The 21,557-nt window shown below is 60.3% G+C and overlaps 1 protein-coding gene across 2 annotated transcripts in view; it reads left to right on the top strand.

Moving 5' to 3' along the window:
- Nucleotides 1-19,064, top strand: part of PLCG1 (phospholipase C gamma 1) — a 35,261-nt gene extending 16,197 nt beyond the window's left edge. The window contains exons 2-32 of one of the 2 annotated variants that reach the window (XM_047771087.1): nucleotides 3,705-3,857; nucleotides 3,944-4,037; nucleotides 4,164-4,211; nucleotides 6,271-6,355; nucleotides 6,450-6,533; nucleotides 6,761-6,795; nucleotides 7,003-7,075; nucleotides 7,175-7,276; nucleotides 7,466-7,584; nucleotides 7,666-7,751; nucleotides 7,823-7,943; nucleotides 8,594-8,762; nucleotides 9,130-9,252; nucleotides 9,332-9,433; nucleotides 9,513-9,700; nucleotides 9,906-10,106; nucleotides 10,188-10,307; nucleotides 10,398-10,578; nucleotides 11,423-11,500; nucleotides 12,247-12,350; nucleotides 12,465-12,561; nucleotides 12,769-12,838; nucleotides 13,291-13,448; nucleotides 14,662-14,758; nucleotides 14,848-15,072; nucleotides 15,151-15,299; nucleotides 16,380-16,494; nucleotides 16,587-16,748; nucleotides 16,847-16,935; nucleotides 17,023-17,207; nucleotides 17,382-19,064. In XM_047771087.1, coding sequence (XP_047627043.1) covers nucleotides 3,705-3,857; nucleotides 3,944-4,037; nucleotides 4,164-4,211; nucleotides 6,271-6,355; nucleotides 6,450-6,533; nucleotides 6,761-6,795; nucleotides 7,003-7,075; nucleotides 7,175-7,276; nucleotides 7,466-7,584; nucleotides 7,666-7,751; nucleotides 7,823-7,943; nucleotides 8,594-8,762; nucleotides 9,130-9,252; nucleotides 9,332-9,433; nucleotides 9,513-9,700; nucleotides 9,906-10,106; nucleotides 10,188-10,307; nucleotides 10,398-10,578; nucleotides 11,423-11,500; nucleotides 12,247-12,350; nucleotides 12,465-12,561; nucleotides 12,769-12,838; nucleotides 13,291-13,448; nucleotides 14,662-14,758; nucleotides 14,848-15,072; nucleotides 15,151-15,299; nucleotides 16,380-16,494; nucleotides 16,587-16,748; nucleotides 16,847-16,935; nucleotides 17,023-17,207; nucleotides 17,382-17,424 — 3,656 coding nt within the window. In that variant the 3' untranslated portion in view covers nucleotides 17,425-19,064. Of the gene's footprint in view, nucleotides 1-3,704; nucleotides 3,858-3,943; nucleotides 4,038-4,163; nucleotides 4,212-6,270; nucleotides 6,356-6,449; nucleotides 6,534-6,760; nucleotides 6,796-7,002; nucleotides 7,076-7,174; nucleotides 7,277-7,465; nucleotides 7,585-7,665; nucleotides 7,752-7,822; nucleotides 7,944-8,593; nucleotides 8,763-9,129; nucleotides 9,253-9,331; nucleotides 9,434-9,512; nucleotides 9,701-9,905; nucleotides 10,107-10,187; nucleotides 10,308-10,397; nucleotides 10,579-11,422; nucleotides 11,501-12,246; nucleotides 12,351-12,464; nucleotides 12,562-12,768; nucleotides 12,839-13,290; nucleotides 13,449-14,661; nucleotides 14,759-14,847; nucleotides 15,073-15,150; nucleotides 15,300-16,379; nucleotides 16,495-16,586; nucleotides 16,749-16,846; nucleotides 16,936-17,019; nucleotides 17,208-17,381 lie in introns of both variants that reach the window. The other variant, XM_047771088.1, reaches the window with a different exon arrangement.
- The last annotated feature ends 2,493 nt before the right edge of the window (nucleotides 19,065-21,557 follow it).

Genomic DNA, 21,557 nt, shown 5'->3' with positions numbered 1-21,557 from the left:
TCAGCCTTCCCTAGAACCGCCAGCTCCCGGCAGGACCCTTATGCAGCCCTGTGAGGTAGGAGGAAGCCCCATTTTACGGTTGGGAAAGAGGCTGAAGGAGCATGAGGCTGCCCAGGACCACGGAGCTAAAACTTAAGATCTGTGTAGTTCTCCTCTGCCAGGCCTGGGCAGCCTTCAGGAAGGGGTGGTCAGGGCAGACTTCCTGGAGGAGGGAGAGGAGACAGCCTGGCATGTGAGGCCAGTCCCTGGCCCAAGTGGTCCCTCACTAGCCCAGAGCCTCTGGAGAAGGGCTGGTCTGTCCGCTTCTTCCCAAGAGTCTGTGTGCCCCTCACCACCCAGGCAGCTCGTCTTATCCCTGTCCACCTTGGCCTTGCTTGGTGTGGTGATGTCCACGCCACTCCTGAAGCCAGGGAGCCTCTGCGTGGGCCTCTGGGACCTGGTCCTTGGAGGGATAAGCTCTCCCTGGCTTCTGGTGGGCTGAGCTGGCTGGGGTGTGCCAATGGAACCCAGGCCCTCTCGGGCTTGGGTGAGCGTGGCGCTGGGCCTTTGTCATAAACGAAGCCCTATTTGCTTGGGCTGCACATCAGGTGGGCCCCTGGCTGTGGGATCCTGCCTGTGTCCTCAGAGCTCCCCGTGCCCCCATCTCAGGCCTAGCCAGGACCTCCCAGGACCTCCCAGTACTGCTGGCTTTTCTTCTTCCTGTGTCCCTTGAATGTTGTCTGTGGCTCTGCATGGGAATGAGTGCTAGGTCGTGGGTCTCCAGCTCCTCTAAGCTCTAAGTTCTCCCCTCCCCAAGCTCCCAGGTCCAACGAGGGTCTTTCTTCCTGACCTTCCTGTCCCGCTGCAGGTCTGACCCAGACTATACTGGGGGGTAGGGTGCTCCACTCCCCAAAACTAGGGCCAAGGCCATGCCTGTCCCAGGGAGTCTTCTCCCCTTGATGGCAGTCCCTGGGCGACCCGTCCTGGCTCTCAGGAAGAGGACGCTGCTCTATTTATTCTGGGAGGTAGGAGGGTTGAGGGGAGGTGGGAGGTTGTACAGGATGCGGCTTTTAAGAACCTGGTAGAGCCTGTCACCCCGGTGTCGTGTTGTTTAGGCCTGCTGTTGGCTTGATGGACTTGGAGGCATCAGGGCCAGGCTGGCATCTCCAGTGGGGTGAAGTGCAAGGGGCCTGGTGTGGCCAGCAGGAGCCTGGGAGACATGGGCGCCTGGCCCAGAGCTGCTCTCTGCCTACCTGGCCCCTGTCTTGGGTGGGGGCCTCTTTTGCCTCCAGCCTAGTCCCGGTGGAAATTACTCAAGAGCACAGGGCAGGAGACCACAGGGTCACCTAGGACCTACTCGCAGTGTGTTTTGTGTGTGTGTGTGTGTGTGGCATCCACGCATGGGGTGGCTGCAGGTGGCTTGGCAGTGGGCTTCAGACTGACCCTGTAGCTGCCTGCCAGCTGGTAGCCGCGTCGTGGACTGGCAGGCAGCTGTGTAGAAGGGCCCAGGCTGTGGATCTCGCAGGCCATGTTGGTCCGTGTGCGTTGTGTGAGGTTGTATGACTGTGTGAGAGGTGTGGGAGGGGGCTGACAGCAGCTCTGCACCGGAAAAGCATGCTGGTTTCTGTTTCAAAGGGCAGGGTTTGTGGTTATTCTGTAGTTTCTGATCTGGGCATTTCCCCTGTTCGACTCCTCCTTCCATCCTTGGGAAGGAACCCTGTCTTCTTGGCTGGGTCTTTGTGACCCAGTCTCCCCCCTCCCCCCTCTGTTTCTGCCTGAGCATAACTCCTCATTTTGAAAACTTGACTCCCATTTTGCTACCCCTCCCCCTGCTGGTGTGTCTGCTTTTTTTTGTTGTTTGTTCAGTCATTCAGCAAGCACTGGACCACCCCGCCTGGCCTGGGGGAGATGAAGAACTAACACACTGAGATGTCAAGGGTGTGATTAGACAGGAGGGTGCTTCCAAGTTGGGTCTTTGGTAGCAGAGAATGGAGCCTGGGAGGCAGACAATTTCCCACTGGGGACCAGAGCAAAATGGGGGACAGGAAAGACAGCTCTACTTGCTCTTGGTCCAGCTTAGTTTGGATGGAGCAGAGACTACAGGAGGGCAGAAGCGGCAGTGAATCTCTGAGACCCATCATAAAAGGGCTCAGAGGCCGGAGAAGGAGCGTGTTCTCCTTAGTGAGCAACCTCGGGAGGGATCAGAACAATGTCTTAGATTCAGAGGCTCAGGGAGGATGGCTGGTGGGAACTGGCGGGCAGGACAGCTGGCAGGAAAGCAGGGGCTTTCAGCTGGAGGACCAGGCCTGAGGGGGCTGCTGAGGGCACAGGAACAGGGCCCAGGTCGAACTGGTGATGTTTTGGCCAGGGCCCTGGGCTGTTGGACCTGGGATAGGTGGTGCACAGCTGTGGCTAGAGTGGCAGGAAGAGGGCCTAGGGACTGGGCCCCTTAGGACATTCCAGCCAGGGTGGTGGGCACTTGGGCCTGGGAGGGCTCTGGGGATGGAGACGAGCCAGGCGGCACATGGGCACTGCTCCTGGCTGCACATCTTCCAGGCCAGTCTGAGTTGAGAGGCTTTGAAGAGGCTCAAGAGCCAAAAGGGAGCTCACAGTCATTTCTGGTGGCTAAGCCAGGCCTCTCCTTGTTGATCTCCCTAAATCTGTCTCTTTATCTGGCCTCTGTGCAGGGTCGCAGCCACCACCAGGGGACAGTGTGAGTGTGCAGCCAGGGCCCTTTCCACGCCTGGGGTCACAACCTGCACATCTGCTCAGATTGCCCGTGTGGACCAAAGACTGATGGGGGAGTAGAGGGGGAGTGCCACCTGCTGGGTTGGGCACTCTGGGAGGTCAGGGCTTAGATTTGAGCAGCGCCTCACGGTGGAAGCGGTGGGGTCAGAGTGGTTGCCACTCTGCTGAGGCCACGTAGCTAAGTAAGGTGCAGTGGACTGGATTCTGGTCCCAGCCAGCCCACCCCTAGGGCCCAGGCAGGTCTCTTCTGCCGTTCTGCCTTCTAGAGAAATTCCGTCATGCCCTTTGCTCTAGAGATGGCAACACCGATGGAGAGAAGTTAAATGAGTCACTCAGTGTCATCTCTGAGTTGGTGGCCCAGGCAGGTCATCTGCCGCTCTGGCCCGGGTGCCTCCCCAGGCTGTGTTGTGTGAGCTGGGCCCCAGAAGGCCAGGGTGAGAGCCGTCCAAGGGCAGCTGCTGCTCTTGCTGAGACCCGCTCAGGGGTGTCTCGAGGGTGGCTCTCAGGCTGCACGGTTCTCTTGGCCCAATCCTGTCTTCCTCCTGTGCAACCTGAGACCCAGCCCTACCCTTGGGACTTAGCCATTCGGTTTGCTTACTTTTGTGTCGAGAAATGGTCCTCACACAATGGCCTTGGGTCCCCATTTCTCTTTCTTGAGTCCAGCTCTCATCCAGGTCAGAGTGACCCTCCTATATTGTCACCAAGGGAAGGTTCCTGGGCTGGAGCTTCCTGTTCCACCAGACAGCTTTTCGCCTAGACCCCTCAGCTCTCTGCAGAACTCTGCCCTTAGCCTCAGCCCAGCTTTCCTCCACCGCTCAGTGGGACTGAGTGGTCTTGGGTCTGCCCCCTGGGATTGTCTCTCCTTGTGGTCCCTCCCTGAGGGGACTGTGGGATTGAGTGGGGAGACAGGCTGCCCTCATTTCAGTGCTGACCCTGGCAGCCCCAGCCCGGCCTTGGCCTCTTCCCTGCCTTCCTAGTTGACATTCGCGAAATCAAGGAGATCCGCCCAGGGAAGACCTCCCGGGACTTTGATCGATACCAAGAGGATCCTGCTTTTCGACCAGACCAGTCACACTGCTTTGTCATCCTGTATGGAATGGAATTCCGCTTGAAGACCCTGAGTCTGCAGGGTGGGTGCCCAGGGGCTGGCTGAGGGAGGGCGCTCAAGGGGAATGGCCCCCGGCCCTGGGCTCAGCTCCCCGCCCTCTGCTCACAGCTACCTCTGAGGACGAAGTGAACATGTGGATCAAGGGCTTGACTTGGCTGATGGAGGACACGCTGCAGGCGGCCACGCCTCTGCAGATTGAGAGGTAAGAACCAGCCCAACAGGGTTAGGGCTCTAGGGAGCAGGCAGGGACTCAGGCCTCTGTGCCCAGAGCATGCCTGCTGGTCTCCTCCCCGAGTCTGGGCCTCGCTTCAGCCTTCTCTTCCTCCAGGTGGCTGCGGAAGCAGTTCTACTCAGTGGACCGGAATCGTGAGGATCGGTAGGTTCTGCGCTCTGGCTCTCGCCCAGTGGGGTGGTTTGGGGCGGCCAGGAGAGTCGCCCAGCCTCCAGGCATTGCCGGGAGAACCGGAGGACCTGCCTCAGCACGGCCAGGGGTGGGCAGGTGGTCTGGCACAAGCAGCTTCCTGCGGAAAGCTCCAATGGCCTTGGTGCAAGCTGGCGGCAGAGGCCAGGGCTCACTGCAGGTGGGAGACAGGCCGTGCAGAGCTGGCTCTGAGGGTCCTGGTGGGGTGGGGCTTCCAGGAAGCTCACGGCTTTGAGACTGTGGTGTGGCAGCCAGAGGGGCTGAGAAAAGTGGGGGACAAAAACCAGGTGACAGTAAGGACTGCTGACAGTCGCTGGGAGAAAGGTGGACAGCACAGAGGGTGTTGGAGAGAGGCGTGATATGACCTGATGAGTTCAGTCGCACGGGGGCAGGGCGGGGTGGAGAGCCCAGCCAGGAAGCACCTCTAACACTCTGGGTGAAGAGGCCTGGCTGGGGGTTGGGGTTAGGAAGCGGTTCGATTGGGGCTGGGCAACACTTTGAAGACAGAGCCCAGTAGGATTTCCTAACAGACTGGTTTGGGGCTGTGAGAGGTGGCCAGTGAAAGATGGCAGTGAGCTTTCTGGCTTGAGCATCTGGAAAGGTGGAGCTGCTGTGACTGAGGTGGGGAAGGCTGTGGGGGGAGCACCTTGGGGTGTGTGAGCACCTTGGTGTCCTGCCCTTAGCTGCTCGAATGGAGATGCTGAGCTGGTGGCTGGGTAGCATGAGTTCAGGGGAGAACTTGGGGCTGGAGATGTTACCTCGGGAACATGTAGGCAGTGTATCTCAGAAGGCCCGAGGCTGGAGTTCCTGGGGATAAGCCTAGCCAGAAAAGGGGAAGAGGGTGACTGATCCCAGGCCCAGGTGGCTCCAGCACTGGGGATTGGGGAGGTGAGGGGCTCGCCTATGGAAGCAGCCCCTGGAGAGGTGAGAGGAAGACCAGAGGGTATAGAGCTTTGGAGGCCCGGGGCTGGGAGTGGTCAGCTATGCCAGGCCTTGTCACAGCCGGGGGGGAGGACTGAGAGGTGCCCCTTGGACCTGACAGCACAGAGGTCATTGGTGATCTTGTGGCAGGCAGTGGAGGAGTGGGGCGGGGGGGACTCGGGGAATGAAAGGAGCCTGGGCAGCTACTTTAAGGTGCTGCAATGAAGAGGAGCAGAGAAAGGGCAGTAGCTGGCGAAGGAAGCAGGGCAGGCAGGTGTTTCAGGGGGAGTGATGACAACCTGCTTGTCGTGCTGATGGCAAGGAGTCCACAGGAGGATAGCCTGGTGACGCAGCAGGTTTCCCAGCCTGCCCAGTGAGGCCCCCTCCCCACTGGCCCACCTCCTAGGTGACAGGTTGGGCGAGTGCTTGCTGAACAGCGCTGGCCGATAGGACCCCTCTGTCAGGGGCATTGGGTGCTGTCTGCCAGGCCCTTGATTTCGAAGATGAGGGGTGCCAGCCACCACCTCATAGGAGAGAAGATCCCCCCTTCCCCATCTTTCTCATCCAGTTGCCAGGCCCAGAAGTGTGTTCAGCCCCATCCTGGGGCAGAGTACCCATAAGGTAGGTTTCTTCCCTGTCAGGCCTAGGGAGATTCCCCCATGGCCAGTAGCGGATTTGGCTGAGGATAACCCTCCTCCTCCTCCCCAGGAAGTCCCCAGTTCCTAGGCCCCCCAACCCGGGCACTGAGCTGCTGACTCTCACAGGGCATTCCACAGGGCTCCAGAGGGCCCTGGAGGGACTGCCTCCCTCCGTCCCTGGGGGAGGAGAGGGGCCTGCAGATGGGCTCCCCTCCCCTAGCCACCCCTTCTGTGCCGATCATAGGCTTCCTTTGCTCAGATGAGGAAACTGAGGCCCAGAGGAAGGAAGGGACTTCCGCTGATCACTACAGTTCTGAGCCAGCCTCAGTGCCAGGACTCCAGATCCTAGAATAGTGTTGTTTACCTGTTCAGCCCCAGGTGGGTTCAGCCCACAGGTCAGAGGTCATGAGGGGGTAGTGAGGCCCCTGTCGATGTTCCCCTTTCCCTGTCCTCAGTATATCAGCCAAGGATCTGAAGAACATGCTGTCCCAGGTCAACTACCGGGTCCCCAACATGCGCTTCCTCCGAGAGCGGCTGACGGTAAGGGCCTGCGGGCCAGATGCAGGCGGGTGGGGAGGTGGGCAGTGCCGCCCCCCTGACCCGGGTCTGACTGGAAGTCCCGCTCTGCCTCCAGGAGCTGGAGCAGCGCAGCAGCGACATCACCTACGGACAGTTTGCACAACTGTACCGCAGCCTCATGTACAGCGCCCAGAAGACGGTGCTTGAGCCACCTGTCCCGAGCGCCCCACCCTGCCCTCCCACCCCAGCCCCACTTGTCTCAGCCCTGCTGCCCTGCTGCCCTGCTTGGGGGTGTTGGGGAGCTGTTTGTCCAGCTTTTGTCCTCAGGAGGCCTGCCCGTCCGACGCCCCAGCCTTTCTTCCCGAGAGCCCCTTCCCCACATGGCCTCCTGGGGCTTTTGCGCTGACCCGGTTCTTTCTCTTGCAGATGGACCTCCCCTTCCTGGAAGCCAGTACCCTAAGGTTGGGTTTGAAGTGGGGAGGTGGGGTTCTCCCAGGGCTCCATTGTCCCTCCCCTGGTTGATTCCTAATGCAGGTGGGAGGTAGGGGGCGGTGGCTGAGCCCTGCTGGACTGTTCTGGGCAGCTGTGCGCTCCCTCCAAGGGGCCCCTTGTCGTCTGTGGCCCACACTAGCCAGCTGTCCGCCAGGTGCTTGTCTTCTCTCCTGCAGGGCAGGGGAGCGGCCAGAGCTCTGCCGGGTGTCCCTTCCTGAGTTCCAGCAGTTCCTCCTCGAGTACCAGGGGGTACGGCTGGGCTGGGGTTGAGCCAGGGTGCTGGCTGAGGGGGCGGGGCACACCGCTGGCTGGAGGCCTCTCACGTGCCCTGACCTCCCTCCCCATCAGGAGCTGTGGGCTGTCGACCGGCTCCAGGTGCAGGAGTTCATGCTCAGCTTCCTCCGAGACCCCTTGCGAGAGATAGAGGAGACTTACTTCTTCCTGGACGAGGTGAGCCCTGCCTCTCACTCTCTGTCGCAGAATCAGGGAGCCGGTGGGCTGGCCGGAGCCCCGCTGGGGCCTTCCCACTGTCCACTGTGCCCTCACCTGGACTGAGCACCCTCTCCTGCACCACCCTGTGCCATGGTCCAGGGCAGGGGCTCATCTTCTTCTCTCCTCTCCACATTTGTTTCTGGGCAGTTTGTCACCTTCCTGTTCTCCAAGGAGAACAGCGTGTGGAACTCGCAGCTGGACGCCGTGTGCCCAGACACCATGAACAACCCCCTGTCCCACTACTGGATCTCCTCCTCTCACAACACGTGAGTGGCCCGCTTGACCCCCTTGGCCTGACCTCAGGAGCTGGGGCTCGCCTGACTGCCCTGCCCCGCTTCCCTGTCCAGGTACCTGACCGGGGACCAGTTCTCCAGCGAGTCCTCCCTGGAAGCCTACGCCCGCTGCCTGCGGATGGGCTGCCGCTGCATTGAGTGTGCGTGGGGGCCGGCCTTGGGGGGGAAAGGGGAGGCCTGCCTGCGTGACTGTGGTCGCCTTGCTCCTCAGTGGACTGCTGGGACGGCCCAGACGGGATGCCGGTCATTTACCATGGACACACTCTGACCACCAAGATCAAGTTCTCAGACGTCCTACACACCATCAAGGAGCACGCCTTTGTGGCCTCAGAGTGAGTGGGGTGGCTCAGCTCCAGCTCTCTCCTGGCCCCGCCCCACCTTCCACCTCTTGCTGCCTGGCCTGCCGGAGCTGTGCTTCCTGCATCCTTAGCCCACCCTCTGCTTGAGGCCTTCTCCTCAGCCTGTGGTGCACAGTCAAGCTCTTCTCATCATCAAAATTACTTCCTTAGCCCTGGGCCCTGGGCCATTGTCCTGCCCATTGCTTTCCCCTCCCAACCCAGAAAATTGCCTGTGCTCCCTGTGTCTCGCTCTGCAGTTCCTGTTAGTCCTCCCAACCTGTAGTCATGGGGCTCTCCCACCTCACTGAGGGGGTCACCAGCTCCCCCCACCCCCCATGGCTAATTTGGAGGCTGCTTGTCACCTCTCCTGACCTTGGGTGGGGATGTTTCTCTTTGCTGCTGGGACAGCCTCCGTGGTCGGACCAACTCTGGGGACGCCTGTTGGCAACAGTCCCAGCCTTTGGTTTCTGCTGCACCCATAGTGCCTCTGTGAACCCTCCCCTCCTCCTGCGGTGGCAGGGCCTGCCTCTTCTCTGGGGTGGCTCTCTGGGGAAAGGACCTCAGCCCCTAGGCTCCCAGCTCGTCTCTTGGTGAGGACGTGAGCCTTGACGCTGCAGAATGGCAGGATCTGTATCACGCACTAGGTACCCGGTCATCCTGTCCATCGAGGACCACTGCAGCATTGCCCAGCAGAGGAACATGGCCCAGTATTTCAAGAAGGTGCTCGGGGACACGCTCCTCACCAAGCCTGTGGACATCGCAGCCGACGGGCTGCCCTCACCCAATCAGCTCAAGAGGAAGATCCTCATCAAGGTAGGGCTGGGGTTCCTGTCGTGGTGCAGTGGTAATGAACCCACTTAGGATCCATGAGGATGCGGGTTCAATCCCTGGCCGCGATCAGTGGGTTAAGGATCCCGTGTTGCCGTGAGCTGTGGTGTAGGTTGCAGACACAACCTACTGTTGTGGCTGTGGTGTAGGCCGGCATCTGCAGCTCCAGTCGGACCCCTAGCCTGGGCACCTCCATATGCCATGAGTGTGGCCCTAAAATAGCAAAAAAAAAAAAAAAAAAAGTAGGGCTGTGTGGGTCCCACCTCTGCTCCGGTGTCAGTCTGGGCCTGGGTGAGGGGGTGGGGCTCTGGGACCCAGGCTGGCATGCCATGTCCTGGCCTGTCCCCTGCAGCACAAGAAGCTGGCTGAGGGCAGTGCGTATGAGGAGGTGCCTACGTCTGTGATGTACTCTGAGAACGACATCAGCAACTCCATCAAGAACGGCATCCTCTACCTGGAGGACCCTGTGAACCACGTGAGGGCTGGGCCAGGCTGGGCCGGGGGCAGGGTGGCGAGAGGGCTGTCTTCACAGGCCTGGCTCCCCTGTCTTCCAGGAGTGGTATCCCCACTACTTTGTTCTGACCAGCAGCAAGATCTACTACTCAGAGGAGACCAGCAGTGACCAGGGCAACGAGGATGAGGAGGAGCCCAAGGAGGTGAGGGACTGGCCCAGGGCCGGGGGCTGGGCTGGGGTCAGGGTCATGGAGTGTCTCTGCCAGCGCCCTCCCCCTGCAGGCGAGCAGCAGCACAGAGCTGCATTCCAATGAGAAGTGGTTCCACGGGAAGCTCGGGGCGGGGCGGGACGGCCGGCACATCGCCGAGCGCCTGCTCACAGAGTACTGCATCGAGACCGGAGCCCCGGACGGCTCCTTCCTCGTGCGCGAGAGTGAGACCTTCGTGGGTGACTACACCCTCTCCTTCTGGTAAGCCTCCCTGCGCCTGCACATGTGGAGAGGGCGCCCCTGGGGACAGCCACCCTGCAGCGTGGCACAGGTGCCCGTGGGCGCACAGGCTTCCTCAGCGTGAAGACCCTGTGGGGCTCGCCTTTCTCCCTGAGACGGGGCGCCTCGCAGCGAGTGGAGGGTGGTCGGGCCGGCCTGCTGCTCACTGCCTCCCTGTCCCCCTCAGGCGGAACGGGAAAGTCCAGCACTGCCGGATCCACTCCCGGCAGGACGCTGGGACCCCCAAGTTCTTCCTGACAGACAACCTCGTCTTCGACTCACTCTACGACCTCATCACGCACTACCAGCAGGTGCCCCTGCGCTGCAACGAGTTTGAGATGCGCCTCTCTGAGCCGGTCCCGCAGACCAACGCCCACGAGAGCAAAGAGTGAGGGCGGGGCCGGGGCGGGGCCGGGGCGGGGCCGGGAGTGGGTGTGGGCGGGGCCAGGGCTGACTCCGGCGTCCACAGGTGGTACCACGCGAGCCTGACCAGAGCGCAGGCCGAGCACATGCTGATGCGCGTGCCCCGGGACGGGGCCTTCCTGGTGCGGAAACGCAATGAGCCCAACTCCTACGCCATCTCCTTCCGGTGAGGGGGCGCCCTGGGGCCCCGGGGGTGGTGCCAGCACGCCTGGTCCCAGCTGTCCTGACCCTGTGTGACTGCTGTGTCTCTGTCAAGGGCTGAGGGCAAGATCAAGCATTGCCGTGTCCAGCAGGAGGGCCAGACTGTGATGCTGGGCAACTCGGAGTTTGACAGCCTCGTGGATCTTGTCAGCTACTATGAGAAGCACCCGCTGTACCGCAAGATGAAGCTGCGCTATCCCATCAACGAGGAGGCATTGGAGAAGATTGGCACAGCTGTGAGGACCTGGTGGCTGGGGGCAGTGGCGGGGTGGGGGTGGGGTGCCTGGCAGGCCGCGGAGAGACCTGTGTGGTCCTCCAGAAACTCCCAGGCTTGCTGCTGGGCAGGGTGCACCTAAGGGTCCTTGGGTGATTGGATGGATGCAGCGGAGAGGCCCAGAGCATCTCAGCAGCTTGTGGGAGGGCTAGCTCGCCCAGCTGGGGGCACACAGGGTGCCAGGAGGTGTCCAGGAGGGAGTGGTCTCTGGGTGGTGTCCACAGGATGGGCATGAGTTAGGGGTGAAGAGGTGGAGACAGGCATTCAGTTAGAGTGTCCACAGTGGGCCAGGTAGGGAGGTCTTCACACGCGCACAGGGAGAGCCCAGGCCGGGGAGCACAGGCTCCACACAGAGATGTGGTCGAGGCGGGCAGAGCCCCAGTGGGAGACCACTGAGGAAAGAAGGCAGGGTCGTGGCCACGGGGAGAAGGCAGGCATCCAGAGTGGGAGGTATGTCCACTGGAGACTCCGGTCCGAGTGGGCCCAGGTGGCCAACAAGGCCAGGGAGAGGGCTGCCGCCCGCTGGGGCTGGGAGGTGAGAGGTGTGTGCTGGGAGCACTTGGGGTGGCGGTGGGGGTCCTGGCGCCTGCATGGCTATGCCGTGCGCCTCGCCTGCAGGGCAGGTCTTCAGGAGCTGGGCTGTGGGCTGGGCAGCGAGGTGAGAATGTGGAAAGAGGGGCTGAGGTGTGAGGTTGGGGCAGCCCAGTGGACCAGGTGTCAGCGGTGGGGGCGGACTCGACGGGTCTCGTGAGGAAGCCATCTTTCCTCGCTGGGTGTTAATGTTCTCTGTCCTGTCCTGTTTCCAGGAGCCTGACTACGGGGCCCTGTATGAGGGCCGCAACCCCGGCTTCTACGTGGAGGCCAACCCTATGCCGACTTTCAAGGTACAGCCTAGTGCTCTGGGCACAGGAAGCTGGGGAGGGTCCCCAGCTGCTCGGGGATTGCATTTCTCTGCTCAGGGCTGCCTGTGGTCTTTGTGGAGAAGTGGTGTTTGTGGTTTTCCGAGGCCTGAGCGGTGGTGAGAGGTATGCGGTTGATGTGCAACCACAGCTCTCCCAGGGCTGACCCCTCCCAGGCCTTGTCCCTGGGGGTCAGCCCTGACTCTTCCCGACTGCCTCTGGGGTGAGCCCTGTTTCCTCCTGGGCCGGCAGCAGGACAGGGTGGGGGCACGCTGGCCAGAAGACGTCATTTTTTGCCGCTCCGCCCCCACACCTCCTGGGGGGGTCTGTCAGACAGGACCTTCCTCACTTCGCCTTTTCTCCTGAGGGACGAGGAGCTGTGTTCTGCCCTCACCCCCTTTCCTCGGCAGCCCGGGAGCCTGCGAGAGTCTCTTGCCTACTTGGCAGAGGAGGAATGGCGGGGTCCCAGCCACACCCCAAGGTCCCCTGGTCTCAGGGGAGGCACTCAGCACCCACAGATGCTCCCTTCCCAGCCTCCCAGCCTGACACCCGGGGCCCAGGGCAGGGGCTTCAGGGTTCCACCCAGACCCCATGGAGCTTCCCGCAGGCCCAGGGCCAGGACTGCAACGAGGGCGGGTTTCCGGCAGTGACAGCCGAGCCCAGGCACACACGTGTGCGCAGGTGGAGCAGGGAGGGCCTGTCCGCCGTGCTCAGCGCGCCTCTCCCCGCAGTGTGCTGTCAAAGCGCTCTTCGACTACAAGGCCCAGAGAGATGACGAGCTGACCTTCACCAAGAGCGCCATCATCCAGAACGTGGAAAAGCAGGAGGGAGGCTGGTGAGGTGGCCCCGGGTTGAGAGCCTTGGTGTAGGTGGGGGTCCTGGGTGCCCATGGGCCTGCGCGGGATTTTGGGGTGGTGGCTGGGGGTCAGCACCTTTGTGGCTTCCATAGGTGGCGGGGGGACTATGGTGGGAAGAAGCAGCTGTGGTTCCCGTCCAACTACGTGGAAGAGATGGTCAGCCCTGCGGCCCTGGAGCCCGAGAGGGAGGTGAGAGCAGAGCCGTGTGGGTGGGGCAGATCCCCGTCACACGCGGCATCGGTGTGCCTGTGTGCACAGCCCCCTCGTAGGTGGTCCCTCAGGCCCCGTGGAGCCTTGGTCGCACGTACCCGTGTCAGGTGTGTGTTTCACACGCACAGACGCCCCTCCCGCATGTGTACAGCAGACTGGCTGACTCTCCTGCTTTGCCTCCCACAGCACTTGGACGAGAACAGCCCCCTGGGGGACTTGCTGCGGGGGGTCTTGGATGTGCCAGCCTGTCAGATAGGTGAGCCCCCGGCTCGCTCTCTTGTGCACTGCCCCTTGGGGTCAGGCCCCTGGTGGCTCTCTTCCTGCCCTGAGGGAAGGGGACGAAGGCCAGACCCCCAGAGGCCGCTCTCATTCTGAGATCTCCCCATCCCTGGGTACCCCCGCTCCCTTCGTCCCCCCTGGCTGTGGCCCCTGCCTGCTCGCCTCTTGCAGGCACTGTGGATGACTGTCCCACCTGACGGCGGGTCCCGGGGTGGGACACAGGCTTGGAAGCAGGGTGGGGAGGGGCACAGCACGTGGTCAGGGTGGCAGGGACTTAGTGCTGGGATGCAGCATTCTCGGTTGTGAAAGGGGCCTGGCAGCCGGCACCCCCTCCCCATGGGGGAAGGGAATTCATTGGAGCCAGTGCCTGGGGTGTGGGGTGGGACCCAGGCACGTGTGTCCTCAGCTCTGCTCTTCTCTCCCTCCCAGCCATCCGTCCTGAGGGCAAGAACAACAGGCTCTTCGTCTTCTCCATCAGCATGGCGTCGGTGGCACATTGGTCCTTGGATGTGGCTGCTGACTCACAGGAGGAGCTGCAGGACTGGGTGAAAAAGATCCGAGAAGTGGCCCAGACCGCGGATGCCAGGGTGAGAGCCTGCTAGTGGCCCTCAGAGCCTGGGGTGTGCAGCTCCTGCGCCAGGCTGGGAGCAGAGGAAACTCAACGCCTGGTTGGCGGTGTGGCAGGCTGAGGATGTGTTGAGTTGGAGGCACCCATGGGACATTCAGGTGGCTCTGCTTAGAGAGCAGTTAGATAACAGGGGCAGAGGTGGAGGATGAATCCTGGGCTGGAAGCCGGAGTGGGTGCCCAGGGCTTAGGGGCAACGTGGTGTGGGACAGGAACAGGGCGTGACGTTGGAGGACGTGGGTGTGGAGAACGAGGGGCTGGGAAGGGCGGGCCGGCGAGGCACAGGGTCTGATGTGTTGAGGGCTGCGGAGCAGAACCTGAGAGCGCCCGTGGGATTTGGCAGCAGCCGTGTAGGCGGTGGCTGGGCGGGGCAGCAGTGCGTATCACAGAGTGTGGGAGGCCAGGGTGCGGCCTCGGGAGTGGGGAGGCTCGTCCACTGAGCCTGGGGTTGAGGGGGAGGCGCCAGCCTGCGGGAGTTCCTGCTTGATTCCACCCCTGTCATTTGGGGTCAGGTGCTCGGACTACAGTACACACCTGGGGCTGCTTTGGGGCAAGGACAGCTCAAGCTGGGCCAAGAGGGATGGGTGCTAAGGATTTTGTCAAGAGCGGAGCCTGGAAAGAGGAAGTGGTTGCAGGGATGGATCCTGGGGTCTGGGAAGGAAGGAAGAGTCAGAGAATGAGCCCCCCACCCGTCTGGAAGGAAATGGGCCTCCCGGGGGCACTTAGGAGTGGGCTTCCCAAGTTGAAGTCTGGCTGTGGCCAGCAGGTGGTTGTGTTGAGTGAGGGGGACTGAGGGTGAGCTTCTGGGCCAGGAGAGGTGGAAGGAAGGTTCTTAGGACACAGAAGACCAAACCTGAGTCCCCAGTGAAGTCACAAGAAAACCAGGAGGCAACCTTTGTCCCTCAGAGAGGCTGGGTACTAAGTGGCCACAGAGCATGGCTGGGGGTACAGTCAGCCAGGACCGTGGGGTGTTACTGGAGTACAGGTCTGCCCTCTTAAGTCTGGCAGGGCATGTGTCCTCGGGCAGGGAAGAGAGGGGAGAGTTCTGAGATGCGACTGAGGACAGGGAATGGGGTCTGGAAGGGCAGGTGGGTGTGCCCAGGGCACCTGGGTCTCCCCTTTCCCGGGGGGTCGGGGGAGGTCTCCCGCCTGGCTCAGGGCCTGTGTGTCATCAGCTCACAGAGGGGAAGATGATGGAGCGGAGGAAGAAAATCGCCTTGGAGCTTTCTGAGCTCGTCGTCTACTGCCGGCCTGTTCCCTTCGATGAAGAGAGTAAGGCTCTGGCCCAGGTGGGGTGCGGGTGCAGCCCCAGCAGCACCTGGGAGGACGGGCCCCGTAAGCCCTCTCCCTCTTTGGCGCAGAGATCGGCACAGAACGCGCCTGCTACCGGGACATGTCGTCCTTCCCGGAAACCAAGGCTGAGAAGTATGTGAACAAGGCCAAAGGCAAGAAGTTCCTCCAGTACAACCGGCTGCAGCTGTCGCGCATCTACCCCAAGGGCCAGCGGCTGGACTCCTCCAATTATGACCCCTTGCCCATGTGGATCTGTGGCAGTCAGCTGGTGGCCCTCAACTTCCAGACCCCAGGTGAGGAGGTGGCCCGAGGGGGTGGGGGCCCTGGGGGGCAGGTGGGCTGGAGTCCACCCTGTAACCCGACTCTTGCAGACAAGCCGATGCAGATGAACCAGGCTCTCTTCATGGCCGGCGGGCACTGCGGCTATGTGCTGCAGCCAAGCACCATGAGGGACGAGGCCTTCGACCCCTTCGACAAGAGCAGCCTCCGCGGGCTGGAGCCGTGCGCCATCTGTGTTGAGGTGAGCAGGGGACACTGCTGGGGTTCGTTCGTTTCAGGCCTCAAGGCTGGGGTGTGAGTTAATGTGATGAAGGAGGGGGCACTGGGCTGCCCTTGAGCCTGAGGAGGTTGTCACTGTCCTCTGAGGAGTGACAAGCATCCTGGGTTCTGAGCGGCACAGGCTGGGGCAGCCAAACTAAATGTGGCCAGTTCTTGGCACTAAGGAGTCAGGCTGTCCGGGAAGGCCCAGCCACAGTAGCCTGGCAGGAGTAGGCAGGAGACGGGCAGGAAGCTGGTACCAGTGGGGAGCTAGGAACAAGCCAGATGGCACTGCCTAGGATGGGGCGTGGTTAAGAATGACTGACCCCCACCGAAGCCCCAGGGCTGTGTAGCATCTGAGCGCTGCCATGACCCTGGTGAGAAGCTGTGATGTGGACAGCTTGGTGCTGCAGGGCTCAGGGGGAAGGGGCCGGAGGGGAGTGAGGATCGTGTAGGGTGAACATGTTTGTTTTCCCAGAGAAGAGATTTCCATTTTTTGTCCTGGGGGAAATAATTTAAATTTTCTGTGTTAAAATATACATGGGGAGTTCCTGTCGTGGCACAGTGGTTAACGAATCCAACTAGGAACCATGAGGTTGCGGGTTCGGTCCCTGCCCTTGCTCAGTGGGTTAATGATCCGGCGTTGCCGTGAGCTGTGGTGTAGGTTGCAGACGCGGCTCGGATCCCGCGTTGCTGTGGCTCTGGCGTAGGCCGGTGGCTACAGCTCCGATTCAACCCCTAGTCTGGGAACCTCCATATGCCGAAGGAGCGGCCCAACAAATAGCAACAACAACAACAACAACAAAAAAAGACAAAAGACAAAAGAAAATATATATATATATACATGGATCTCATGTGAAATAGATTGCAAAAACTCACTTGAAATTTGTGGTGAAAGCTAAAACTTGAATTTTTGCCTCAGAGGCTCTTAGGGCCCTGCTGATTTGAAAGACTTAACGGGCAGTGTCCTTGGGGCCCAGCAGAGGGCGCACTGCTCCACTGCACAGCCAGGCCTCGGGGGAGGCCGAAGGACTGTCCCAGCCAGTCTTTGCCTGCCTTGCAGGTGCTGGGGGCCCGGCATCTGCCGAAGAATGGCCGAGGCATTGTGTGTCCCTTTGTGGAGATTGAGGTGGCCGGAGCAGAGTATGACAGCATCAAGCAGAAGACGGAGTTTGTGGGTGAGCCTCCCCCTCAGGGTGCGAAAGGCCCCTCACGCCCATGACCCTGTTTCCTAGCGGTGGCCTGAGGCCTTCTGCCTTTGCTTTCACAGTGGACAACGGACTGAACCCCGTGTGGCCGGCTAAGCTCTTCCACTTCCAGATCAGTAACCCCGAATTTGCCTTCCTGCGCTTTGTGGTGTATGAGGAAGACATGTTTAGCGACCAGAACTTCCTGGCTCAGGCCACCTTCCCGGTGAAGGGACTGAAGACGGGTAAGAGCCCCTCCTAGGGGCCGTTCTCCCCAGTCTGGCTTGGGGGTGGGGGCCCTCGCCCGCCTTCCCCGTGGTCTGAGGGCCAGGCCTCCTCCCAGGATACAGAGCGGTGCCTTTGAAGAACAACTACAGCGAGGACCTGGAGTTGGCCTCCCTGCTCATCAAGCTCGACATTTTCCCCGTCAAGGTAACTGGCCGGGCGGGGCGAGCGCCGGGCCCAGGGCTCCAGGGGCCGGGCAGCTGCCGACCCCTGTGCATCTGCCCGTTGAAGCAGGAGAACAGCGACCTCAGTCCCTTTGGGGGGACGTCCCTGCGGGAGCGGGGCTACGACATCTCTGGCCAGCCAGCACACGGCCGGGCCCGGGAGGGCTCCTTCGAAGCCCGCTACCAGCAGCCGTTTGAGGACTTCCGCATCTCCCAGGAGCATCTCACAGACCATTTTGAGAGTCGGGAGCGAAGGTGAGGAGCGGGTGGAGAGGCCAGTGCCCGGCTTGGAGCACGCAGGGGCCCGAGAGGCGGGAAGGAGTGTCTGGATCCCCTCTGGCGGCACCTCCCTTTCGTCTGTCCGGGGGCTCCCCCAGCTGGCCGCAGGGCCCGCTGCTGCCGCTAAGGACAGTCTTCCTTTCCATCCAGGGCCCCACGAAGGACTCGGGTCAATGGAGACAACCGCCTCTAGCTGTGCCCCAGCCTCGCAGAGAGCAGCCGGGGCCATGCACCCCGCAGAGTGCCGTGAACTGGGTTCTTGGGAAGCGGCCTGCCGTGGCCGCCCTCCTGGCCCCGCCGCCTGGAGGCTGGGTTCCAGCAGTGAACGCTAGACGAAAACCATGCCATTAATGAGATGTATTCCTGTTTTGGGCCTCCATGCCCCAGCTCCGGGGAAGGCAGAAACGTACTGTGTCTCGCATTTAAGCACACACGGCCCTGACTTCTGGAGATGGAGCCGTCCATCTGTGGGGCCAGGACCACAGCCGCAGCTCCTGGGGGAGAGAGGTGGCCTCAGCCAGCGGCACAGGCGGCTCTGAGGAGCCGCTGACATTCCTGAGAGGAGAGGAGGGGGAGCAGCCTTGCTGGGCGAGGGAAACAAAGTTTACACAGTCTGTAGCTTTAAACTGACAGCCAGGCAGGGAGGGAGCCTAGATGTCCCCTTAGTCTGGTCCTGGGGCCAGGGCGGAGGAGCACAGGGCCTGCCTGGAGAGGAGGACACAGCACAAGGGCACGCCGCCCAGTCAGGAGCACTACCCAGCCTGGCACACGCAGGGATCGTGTTAAAAATAGTGGTATTGGGCAGTCCTGGGCCGTTGGGTTGCCCCGAGAGGGGCCAGCAGAGGAAGCCGAGCCCCGGGCTGCCGCTTGGAGCCAGGACAGCGACAGCGTGTCCCAGGGCCATGGGAGTGTGAGGGCCCCAGGGCTGAAAACTGGGCAGTGCCTCCTTCCATGTCAGCAGCGAGATCCGCAGCAAGATGACAACTCCAGACCGTGGTCAGGATGATGGGCACCGGCATGGCCGGAGTGGAAAAGCCAGTCATCAAGGCAGAGGTCAAGTGGGGACTGTCCCCGTGCGTTCAGGAAACCCCTGCACACGAGTATCGTGTCCTCCCTCAGCAAGGCGCCCTCCGCAGCTCCGCTGCCAACCCCGGGTCAGACCGAAGACCACGTTCCCTGTTGCAGCAAAAGCCACGACCTTGGCTCTGAGCCTGCCAGACAACACTGCACGAGGAGGCCGAGAGGATCTCCAGTATTCGTGAAAGCAGTCCAGTCCTGTTCGTAGACATACGTGACGTTGCAGTGTGGAATTGTAAAGTTTCTTTTTTGCACACTCTGTTTCTCACTGTCTTCATTCCTTCATGTAGGATGTATGATTTTCTATGTCTTCCACTTCTGACCTGAAAGCTGCTTGGTGGGGGGATTGGGGAAACAAAATGAACAAACTTCTCTGTGCACTGTGGCAGAACTGTTATTTTTATGGATTTTACAGCTCAACTAACAGTGTTACCTTTTCAAGATTTATATATACTCTTCAGAAGAACCACTGAGCCGTTAAAGCCTTGTTATTACTCAATCCTAATAGTGATTCAGTTTTCTATAGCTTACTTTTAGGGTAGCTGGTAAATTATTTAACATGAAATTTTCCATATCATGGATTGTAAACCGACAGAAATTATACAATTTCTGAGAAGACATTGATTTATTTAAACTAATTCTCAAGTTGTGTTTGAAAGTATGACCTCACAGTCAGCTGTCCATAGCAAACATGTCTATATATGGTTGCCAACGTTTGGTTTATAATTTAAATGTTATTAAAAATTTTAAATTTTACTGGAAGAGCTTTCCTCCCGAAAGGGACTTTTTCAAAGACAGCAGTCCATCTTCCTTCCCACGGTACTGTGCTGAGGTTTTGCTCCTCCTGCTCTGCACTGTTGGAGGGGCACCCTGAGAGGAGGGCGGCGGTGGGCTGCCCGGCGCTGGCGGCTTCCCAGCGCTGGTGGGTTGATTTGGGACCGCGAGTGCTGTCAGGATCGGGCAGAGTCGGGGCGGAGGAGAAGGAGCAAAGCCGGTGCTGCTACACGTTTCCTCAAAGGCAGAGAGGACTCGATGTGCTTTCCCTCAGGCAGGAATGGGCTTCAGGAGTTGGTTGCTTGCCTCGTGGTGCTGCAGGACGCTGCTGCGTGCACGGCAGGTTCTGTCCAGCTGGTGAAAAGACCCGGGAGGCTCGGGCAGGCAGCCCCACCTCCAAGGACGGAGGCTGGTGCCTGGGCCGTGGGCACGGAGGGGCCTCAGGACAGCCAGCATGCAGCTCCCACAAGGTCTCTGCCCCCATCTGGGCTCAGGGTGGGCCTTTGCTAGTTCTGCTGCCCTTTTAAGACCTAATTGCCAAGTAAACCATCCTCATGTCCTTGAACCCATACGTTCTTTTGGAGGCTTGGGAAAGTGCTATCGGGAAACCGGTTAACAAGGGTTGCTTGCCTGAGTCGTTCTGCAGTAGAAGCAGGTGGGGAGTGTCCGTTAACTTCCCAGTCAAGCACATCTTCCTCAAGGCTGTGAAGTGGCGTGAGCCACCCTCTCCTCCAGCTTGTCTGCCGACGGGGCAGCCCACCTGTGAGCAAGTCCAGGTTGCCATGGCCAGCCGGGATTAAAGGTGAGCAGGAAGGAACCAGAGTCCCTTTCCAGTTCCACAGAAACTTCTCCTTAAAAAAAAAAAGTGGTGGAGTTCTCTTGTGGTGTGGTCGGTTAAGGACCTGGTGTCACTGCAGCAGCTCGGGTTGCTGCTACGGCACAGCTGTGATCCCCAGCTCAGGAACTTGCGCATGCTGCGGGCATAGCCAAACACAGACTAAAACTCGAAATGAAGCATTCAAATGTAGGTTTCTGGGTGCCACTCTTAGTTGCCTGTGGCTAATTTTGCTGTGGTCTCTGCTGACGTGGATCAAAAATCATGCCGTACAGGCAAACCATTGCCTGCCTGATGGATGAGTGGGGACAGGCACAATAAGCCAGCCCAGGAAGCCTGAGATCTGCCATTGAAGGGACACAAGCATGCTCGGTTCTTAAAAGGGTCCCTGTCACACCACCCTGGTGTGACAGTGCAGGTCAAAAGGATGGTCACTGGCTTTAGAGAGACCAAGATGTCTTTGGAGACAAGCCCAAGACAGATTTCTAATTGCTGAGAGAGTTGTCAGTTCAGAGGCATCCCTCTCCTGTGTGAAAAGTCAGACCAAGACGTCCACTACCTGAGTTCTCGGATTTGGCCTCATCCTGGTCCATGTAGGCCCCTGAACCCCAGCCACTTGGAGACGTGGGGCCACAGAATTCGATCAACCGGAGCCCCACCGCTCAGGTTCTTGCTGGTCCCTGGGCTTTCTTCCTAGAGCTTCGTGGTCCAACCCGGAGGAGGGGGGTCTGGGTGCCAAGGGTGGCGTTAACTAGGCTCTTCTAACCCACGTTTTCCTAGAGTCCCGGTCGGCCAGGGAAGAGGTTCTGCACGGGCTGTGGGGTGGGCCATCTGCTGTTGCGTGACTTCCTCGGCCGTGGGTGCTGATCACGTGCATCCCGAACGGGACATTCCCTCCTGTGACTGGCTCTGCTGTCTCTAGGGCAGCCTCACAGACCTGGGACACTCCTCCTCTGGGTGCTCCTGTGACTCTGCCTTTGCCTTTCACTGGAAGCATCCTGATCCTTTTTTCCTGGTAAAAAAAAACATGACAGCAAATTCGAGCAAGTTCGCAGGACAGTTTCACCTCAAATTCCTCCAGACCTGACAACTGAATGACCCAGGAGGCCCAGCGGGAAGGTGGGGGTCAGGGGAAGACCCTCACGTGGGACAAAATGAACTGGCCCCTGGTGGGTAGTGGCCTGCCTCACCACACACACAGTCCATGTCCCTGTGGTGTGACGGCTTGGGCTGGCACCACCTCCCATCCATTGGGTCATGCGTCACCCGGGAAGCTTCTGAAGAACGCGGTGTTGGTGGTCTGGGCCTCATGAGAGTTGTTATTGTTTTTGTTTTTTTGTCTTTTTAGGGCCGCACCCGTGGAATATGAAGGTTCCCAGGCTAGGGGTCAAATCGGATAAATTGGAGCTGCAACTGCCAGCCTACCCCACAGCCACAGCAATGCCAAATCCTTAACCCACTGAGCGAGGCCAGGGATCGAATCCGTGTCCTCATAGATGCTAGCCGGGTTCGTTAACCACTGAGCCACGATGGGAACTCCAAGAGTTTTTCAAAAGCTCTCCAGGTGACCTGAATGCGTGGTCAGGGTCCAGAGCTGCTGATTTGGACAGAAGGAAGCAAAAGGGCAGGACAGGGAGGAG

This window comes from Phacochoerus africanus, chromosome 3 (assembly GCF_016906955.1).
Source record: "Phacochoerus africanus isolate WHEZ1 chromosome 3, ROS_Pafr_v1, whole genome shotgun sequence".
NCBI lineage: Eukaryota > Metazoa > Chordata > Mammalia > Artiodactyla > Suidae > Phacochoerus > Phacochoerus africanus.
The sequence above is the reverse complement of the archived record's forward strand: the minus strand, read 5'-3'. Positions and strand labels throughout refer to the sequence as shown.